Raw genomic sequence first — 7919 nt, 5'->3', positions numbered from 1 at the left:
CCGTACCCTCAGACCTACCCTCGCTTCTCCCCGTCTCCCACAAATCCCGGCATGGGGGTTTCCGGGCACGTTATCTTTTTGAATGCCGTCACCTTCCAGAGGTACAGTTCCCGAGCTTCGCAGGCCTGGAGCCGGAGCTCAGTGGTTATGGCCGGAAAGCTGGGCTCTCCCAGCAGGACAGCGTGGTTCAGCCCTCCCAGGCTTTCCTGCGAACTGATTCTGCCCTTGGTCATAGCAGGCAAGGGAATGGGGAGGCTCTGTCGCAGCAGGGGTCCGTGTGGCAAGGGGGCCCGAGAGGAGCGTGGGGACTGCTTCAGAAGAAGGGAGGGAGACCTCCTTCGGCTCAGGCTTACCCTTTTAAACAGCCCAGATTCTGCATCTCCCCAGGGTTATTTCCAGTTCGTCCTTGTGCCTCCTTCAGTTCCCCGTGGCTGAAGAGCTGCCCTGCAGGTAGGAGTCTGTCCCTCACGGTCGTCTGCCCTTCTGCCAGCCGACTGGAGGAGCTCTGCTTTCCAAGGGTCAGAGATTCCGCCTGCAGAGCATCCTTGAGCGCCTGCAGTTCGAGTCATTAAGCCTGCCCTGGGCTTCTTACTACGAGGAGGCTGTGGGTGCTCTGGGCTGGGGAGTCTCAGCCAGCTTTTAAACCCCTGACAGTGGGTGATGGGCTCTCCTTACCTGAGCCCTGTGCTTCGGGTTTCACCCCATCTGAGCAGGGGGCCCCCACACCAATGGCTGTCTCAACCAGGGCTGAGGGTGCAGGTCTTACCCTCCTTCATCATGTGAAGACAAACTGGCTGGAGTCCCAGTGAGGGACCAAAAGCAACAGACCCCCATCAGAGTGGCTTGGGCTCATCCTGAAGAATGCTGAACCCAAGCCAGGCAAGACAGATTACTGCTTCATGCCTTGATGTGGGAAAAAGAGGGCAGAGAGATGCAGCCCACCACTTTTCTGGGGGTGGTGGGGCATGGCTCACTGCTGGCAGGGTTGCTGTGTCCCCATGGAGCATCACTTTGTCATAGATGGAGTCCCTGCTGCTGCAGCAGCAGCCAGGGCCTTCCTTCTGTCAGTGCCTCGCAGGAAAGCTGGGGGAGCATGCAGAAGCTGAACTGAGAGCCAGGAGTGGTACTATGGGAAGGTAAGGCTGGGCAGGGCAGGGAAGCATGGCTGTCCCCCCAGATGTCTTGGTGCTAGTGGGGTAACCGTGCCCTCTTGTCACAGTGCTGGCTGAGCCCACAGCGTGGCCCTGACATCCTGCTGCCAGAGTGCTGATGCCAGGAGGAGCGAGTGTGACCTCGGCTCATCTCTGCCTTTGACATCTGCACTTTTTGGACCTCTGGGTGCCACAATCAAGAGGTTGGTGCTGCAAATGCTGCCTTCTGCCCCTTCCTGCAGGCTGGGACCTCCCCTTTTCCCCTTTTCCCCTTTTCCCCTTTTCCCCTTTTCCTCTTTCCTCCTTCCCCCTTCTGCCTTTCCCTTCCTGCTTCTTTCTTCCTTTTCCTCCCTCCTGTTCTTCACCCTGTTTTTCTCCTTTCCTATTCCCCTTCCCCCTTCCTCTACCACTTTCTCTCCCCTCCTCATTCTCTCCTCTCCCCCATAGGCAAGGGGCCAGGCGCAGACCCTGGAGGAGCATCTTCCTGGCTGCTGCCAGGCACAGGCAGCACAGAGAGTGACCCTGCTGCAGGCACAGTGTGAGAAGGAAGAGTGATGCTGGGTAGTGGCATGTTTGGTGACAAAGCTGGCCAGCCAGAAGAGGTGGGAGCAGCTGGAGATGCTGCCAGATGCTGAGCAATGCTCTGAGCAGGAGGGAGCACAGCTGGCGAGGGGAGGGAATGGTGTAGATCAGGTAGTGGGGGACAGAAGCTCCATCCCACATGGATGGGTGGCTGAGCCCTGGCTGGGGCTGTGCTACATGGGATGAGCCGTAGGGCAGGCACACTGCATGGCTGGACATTTGGGGCAGCACCTGGACACTCAACCCCACAACCAGCCCAAGCTGAGCACACTTCTACTGGCCCAAAGACAGTGGGAAAAAATTCCTAGCGAGAAGGTCCATAGTGAGGCTGTGGAAGACATGGCTAGAGTGCACAGTGTCCTGTCTGGACAAGTCACTGGAGGCTGGTGGCAAGTGCCCTGGTACTGGCAGACAGTCTGGCCTGAATGAGCTAATCACTGTTTCCATCTCAGCGTTTTATGGTTCCATGAATTTTTGCTCTGTTAGAAACAGGAGAGAGAAAACAACCCCAAAAATAAAGAGCAAGTACAAGCAAGAGAGAGGAAAAATCCTGGCGGCATGGGAGCACTTGGCACAGCAGAGGTGGGCGAGGAGCTGCAATGAGCCCCCAGTGTCCCTCACCCAGCTTGCCTCTCTGTAGGGCTGTGCAGTGTGACTGCTGCACCCCAGGCCCTGCAAGATGCCGTCATCACCCAGCAGAAAGGTACTGGGGTGCTGAGCTGGTGGGTTGAGGAGATGGAGGGGCACAGGGGCACTGGGATGCAGGGGGTAGGTTATGCTCTGCCCTAGCACTGCAAGTCCCACACTTCTGCACCCCACAAGCCCCCTGAGTGGCATGGCCCCCAACAAAACAGCTGGGATGGGGAGGGGGGGACAAAAGCAGGGAAGGTAGAGAGGAAGAGAGAGTAATTTAACATGACAGGCTGTTTATTTTGGCAAAAAGGGTTTCTTTTCAACAGATTTCAAAGCTCGGCCCTGGGGCTTGGGGGGACCACACAGAGGGGTGGGAGATGAGGGGTGCGAGACAGGGGGGGTTCAATGGGGCACCCAGACTGAGAGGGAGGGAGAAGAATCCTCTGTCTGTTCATCCCTGGGGCATGGCCAGGTTTTCAAAGCCCTGGGTGTGCTTGCACGCTGCAGCGGGGTGTCCCCATGGGTGCCCACGCTCCTGCACACACATGCTTGCCTACATGAATCCGCACACATTCGCACGCTCCCCTTGCCCCTGCTCCTTCCTCCAGGCCAGGGCTCAGCTGGAGTCTTGGCTTCCCCTAGTGACATTTCAAAATAGGCTGTTTATTAAAAAAAAACAAAAAACAAAAAAACCAAAGGGGGGGTGAAATTGCTAGGAAAGAAATAATTATTATAATCACATTAAGAGCTTTGGCTGTAAAACCCTTGTGAGGGCGCAGGGAAGGAGCTGGGGCTGCTCTCTGCAGGGAGTACAGGGGGCAGTTTTCCTGCCTTGTGCTCTTTTATTTTCCAGTCCTGATCCAACAACACCTCCCCTCCTCCCCTTTTCCTCCCCTTTATCCTGGGAAATGAAAACAATTTATTTAATGATGGATCATCCCTTTCTCTGGTCACTGACCTTCTGGGTGAATTTCTGCTGAGCTCGGTGGAAAACTCGAGGCTGGGTTGTGGATCCCATCTGTGGATGGGGGAGGGGGGGAGCTCACCCTTATCCTTCCCAAAATCCACAGCAACAATCCTGGGGAGCAGGATGGGGCTGGCAGAGAGGGTCCCCACCAGGAAATCCAGCAGCAGACTTTGCTGCAGGCACTATCCCTACAGACTGGGGGCTTTGGGGACAGATATGGGAGCCCCAGAGCTCTCCCACCCCTTCCCTTTCTCTTCCAGAACACCCTAAGGGGTTCCCAGCACCCACTGCCTTCTCCTCAGCCTGGTCCAAGGTGCAAGGGCTGGGCTGGGGTGCAGTGCTGAGGTGGGAGCAGGGAATGGAGAAGTGATCTCCACCCTGCCAACAGCCCTTGCTGCCCAGTGGGGCTTTCCTTGCTCAGGGTGTCTGCGGGAAGTGGTTTTCGGACCTGATCAGGGATGAGGCCAGGAAGGCATGTGGGGCTGCATGGGGCTCCCAGCAGCAGCCGGCGATGTATTCCCGTAGCAGGCGGCTTGGCCTCTGGCCCGTCCCCTGTTTGGCTGGGTTCTGTTCCCTGGGGCCCCCGGCAGGAGCACTGCCCTGCATCCCTGCTGTTCCTGCTCAACCCCCAGCTGACCTGCGGAACCGGGATGGAGCAACCCAGCATCCAGCCCCCTCCCCTCTGGCCCTTCATCTGCCATGGCCTGTTGCTCAAAGCATGGTTCTTGTAAAAATGCGTAAATATTTATACAAGAATAATTTAAAAAACATGGTCTGTCAAATAATCAAAGCAGCAGAACATCCGAGGAGCTTTCAGCTGGATTGGGAAAGCCGGTGTTGCTTTCTGATGCTCCACTGCAATGCTGGAGGTGCTCATGGCCAGCCCCAGCCGTGTGTGATGCCCGACTTGCCGATGTGGCTTCACAGCAGGTTTGAAGTCTTCATTAAAACTGGTGGCGGGTTGGCTTTCATTTGCATTAACCCAGCTGCCTGCTGCAGGAGCCTCAACTGGGGATAGGATCTCACCAGGCTCTGGTTTCAACCTCACATCCTGGTTTTGGCACAGTTCCCAGCACTGGGAGTGCCCCAGAAGCCAGGGATATCCTTGGGTGAAGTGCTGTGTCCCTGTCCTCCCCTGAGATGTGTGGTGAGGCCAGGGACTGGTGTGGGGAGTGACAGGGTGGCAGCTGAGCTGGCAGGGTGACTGACCCCTGGTGCTACAGGGTTGCTGGGGCACTCCCTGAAAGCATCCCCATCCCTCCAGAGCCAGCAGCACCCTCAGCATTTCAAAACCTTGGCTTTGCAGTGGTGGGCAAGAGCCTTGGGCCAGGGCTTCCCCCAGGGAGGAGGATTTGTATCCATCTCCGTGGTTGCACATCCCCATTTGTGCTGGTGTCAGCAGTCGCTGGCAGAGCCACAGCTCCTCTTCTGTGTCCCAGTGGCACCGTGTTCACCCAGCATCACCAAACAACCCTGAGCTTCCCAGGGCAACAGCACCTGGAACCCCACAGGCCCATGTCCTTCTGCTCATTTGGGACTCCCCTGGCAGGGGGGAGGGGACACAACTGCAACCCAGCAACATCCCTGCCACCACGGCTCAGATGACACGTGGCCACCAGATACCCAGGCCATGTGGTTCAGAAGGGTCTCAGGGCGGCAGGAGGAGGTGAAAGGATGGGAGAGGGGAAGAGGTCCCCCCTGTTCCCCTGGCCCCGTAGAGTGGAGGCAGGCATTGCTGGGGGTTTGGGGGAGCGGGAGCTGGGTGTTGCAGTAACCTCCATCCTCCTGGCTGCTCTCCAGCCCCTTCCCACCACCCACATCTATGCACATGATCTGTGTTGCTGCATTCTTTGAGCCTGGGCCAGATAACGAGTTCAAACCTCAGGTCCCCTCAAACACCCGCACACCTCCCTGGGCTACCTGGCTGCCTCTCCCACCCTGGGGAGGGAGCTTCCAGGACTAGCTCTCCCCCACAGGAGGTGCTGCTTGTGCCACACACGTGTTTGGCACCCGCAGGGAACGCTCTCTGGGCTTGGCCCAATTAGCTGGAAGGGAGGAGAGAGCCAAATCCAAACCATGTGCTGACCTGCAGTCCCCTCTGCCTGAAAGCATCCGTGCTGAATGCGCTCTGGATCATTAATAGCTCCCCAGGCCCCTTCCACATGTCCCGTTCCCCGAGCACGGGGTCTGACTGGGGTGGGGGGTGGGTAGGGCTTTGTGCTATTTCCCAATGGTTTTCTAGGGCTGCCTTTTGTGGGAGGCAGGGGGCTCCAGCACGGGGCTGTGAGTGGAAGCCTGGAGGAACCAGGGGGTGACTGCCTGTGGATTTGGGGTGGCCCTGAAACTGTGATGCCAGGTTTGGGGCTCAGTGGAAGGGGTCATTTATACAGGGATGTTTATACAGGCTTGGGGTGAGCGGAAGGACCTCTGCCTCCATCTCTCGCTCCTGGAGGTGGCATCTACCACTCCCTCTGGCACAGCTTTGCAGTGGAGAGCTGGTCCCGTAGCACACCTAGTGCCCACTGGCCTTCACAACCCCCTTACTGGGTGTCTGTGGAGTGCAGGAGGAAGCACCAGGGCTAAGCACTCTGGGACCTATGATGTGGTTCTTTGCTGGGGAGCATCTCCAGCTGCGGGTGCCAGGGAAGCTGGGATGAGAGTCCAGGACACCCCTGGGACCTGCACCATCCCCTCCACAGCCTGACAGCCTCACCAGAACTGCCCACTTGGATGGCTGTGGCAGGTCCTGGCCCCATTTTGGTGGCCATCAAAGAGCTGGACACCATAAAGGGGTGGCAGAAAGGGGCATCTGTTCCTGGAGATGGAGTGGGTGGCAGAGGACAGAGCTTGGCCAGATGGTGTGGAGAAAGGGCTGCTTTCCCCCACACTCCCCCCAGCATTCTCAGCACAGAGCCCAGCTTCGCACTGGCTCCAGCTCCAGGCCCAGAGGAAATGTCTGCAGCTGGGGCCCACAGCTGTTCTCCTTGCTCCATTTACTGCTTCCAATTTAACATCCCAGGGAGCTGGGCTGGACAACATGGGGGGAATATGGTGATGCTTTCCTGTGCAAAGCCTGCCTGGAAGAAAATCCTCCCCTCATGCTTGGGATGGCTGCCCTTCCCCTTTCTCAAGGTAAAACCTACCAGGAGAAGCCCAGGATGGCCCTGTGGGGTTGGTCCTGGCAGAGGGGCAGGTTAGTGCCACAATATCCCTGTGTTCCTTGGAAGCTGAGCTTGGCATGGCAGGGCCAGGGGATGGGACTTTTGGGAGCGCTGGGCTCACTCTGACGGGTGTAAAGTGGTAGAGGGCAACGGCCAGAAGATGGCCCTGCAGTCTCTCCCCGAAAGAGATGGGTCTCAGCTGGCATCCCAGAGCCACAGGTTAGCTGTGTGGGGAGGATGGCAGTGCCCCCGCTGCATCCCACCACGGCGTCCCCCGAGGCCGGGGCTGGGACCAGGGCGTGCAGCCTAATGCCTTCCAGAAAATCAGTGATGAATGGCCAGGGAGGGTAATTCATATCAAACCCATAAAACCTTTATTAGCGTCCTAGGGGAGAAATCCGGATGTGGCTGCTTATTTATTTTGGATTTCAATCCTTTTTTTTTTTTTTTCTCCTTTTCTTTTAACATTTTCTTCCAAGAGATTTTTAAAGTGACAGGGTCACCTCTCTGGGATCAGCAGTAGGGCTCAGACAGGGCTGCCTGCCTGGGGGACATGTGGTCCTGGACCGCTGGTGCTGGCTGAGGTTTACTGGCATCCCAGGAGTCAGGCTAATCTTGGGGTCCAGCTCTGGGACCACTATGAGGGGGAGCAGGTGTTGGAGTTGCCAGGGGCTTGGGAGTGCCGTGCTGCTCCAGAGCCCCCACAGCGTGCCCCTGGCTGCTGCATCCCTGCTTCCCACTTTCTGCCCTCCATCTTTCACCCCATGCCTTTGTCCCCCACTACAGAAATATGACACTCCCCACACCAGCAGGGCATGGGCAAGGATTTTGGGAGCATCCTCATGCTGATGGCAGAGCGGGGGCCCCAGGTGAGATAGACTTTCCATGGTTTTGTCCATGGCTTGTCCTCACTTAATCCTGCTGTTGTTCACTCTTTACAGAATTTGTTCCTTGGCCCCTTTTCAGATGTACCCCACAATCCTGACAGCAGAGGATATTTATACAATGGGGGTATGAATAACGTGGAAAACCTCTGGAGCTGGGAATAGATTCCCACATTGTCGCAGCACCAGTGGCAGGCTGGGGTTGGTCAAGGTTCTCCCTCACATTGCCTCTGGCACCTCAGATGCTCCTGCCATGGGACAAGTTGGGTACCAGGAGGTGAGAGAGGGCCCTGAGCCCCCCCAGTACAGCAGGATCCCTCACCCCTGCATCTGCCCATGGTGGTGCAGGCAGCACCCATCAGGAGTTGATAATTAATCAGGACCATTGGTGCTTTTAGTGGGGCTTAGGGGACTTTCCTGGGACCTCAGCCCCTCCCAGTAAAACCATTTCCCGATAATAAATGTAGGGTGGGTGTGTTTGTTTTGCTTCGGTTTTTTTTTGCTCCAGTAAAGACAAAGAAGCCCTTGAGCCTGGAGCGTA

At 57.1% G+C, this 7919-nt stretch overlaps 1 protein-coding gene and 1 long non-coding RNA gene across 3 annotated transcripts in view; both read left to right on the top strand.

Annotated features, from left to right (window-relative positions):
- LOC108445332 overlaps positions 1 to 2179 on the top strand; it is a 2943-nt gene extending 764 nt beyond the window's left edge. The window contains exons 2-5 of one of the 2 annotated variants that reach the window (XR_001860150.1): positions 388 to 450; positions 1069 to 1136; positions 1220 to 1354; positions 1599 to 2179. This is a non-coding gene — a long non-coding RNA (uncharacterized LOC108445332). Of the gene's footprint in view, positions 1 to 387; positions 1137 to 1219; positions 1355 to 1598 lie in introns of both variants that reach the window. The other variant, XR_001860149.1, reaches the window with a different exon arrangement.
- Positions 2180 to 7309: 5130 nt separating this feature from the next.
- Positions 7310 to 7919, top strand: part of SNED1 (sushi, nidogen and EGF like domains 1) — a 23645-nt gene continuing 23035 nt past the window's right edge. The window contains exon 1 of the mRNA XM_017728723.1: positions 7310 to 7363. Within this exon, the coding sequence (XP_017584212.1) occupies positions 7310 to 7363 (54 nt within the window). The remainder of the gene's footprint in view (positions 7364 to 7919) is intronic.

This window comes from Corvus brachyrhynchos, unplaced genomic scaffold (assembly GCF_000691975.1).
Source record: "Corvus brachyrhynchos isolate BGI_N302 unplaced genomic scaffold, ASM69197v1 scaffold223, whole genome shotgun sequence".
In the NCBI taxonomy this organism is placed as follows: Eukaryota; Metazoa; Chordata; class Aves; order Passeriformes; family Corvidae; genus Corvus; species Corvus brachyrhynchos.
This window is presented reverse-complemented; position numbering and strand designations above follow the sequence as displayed.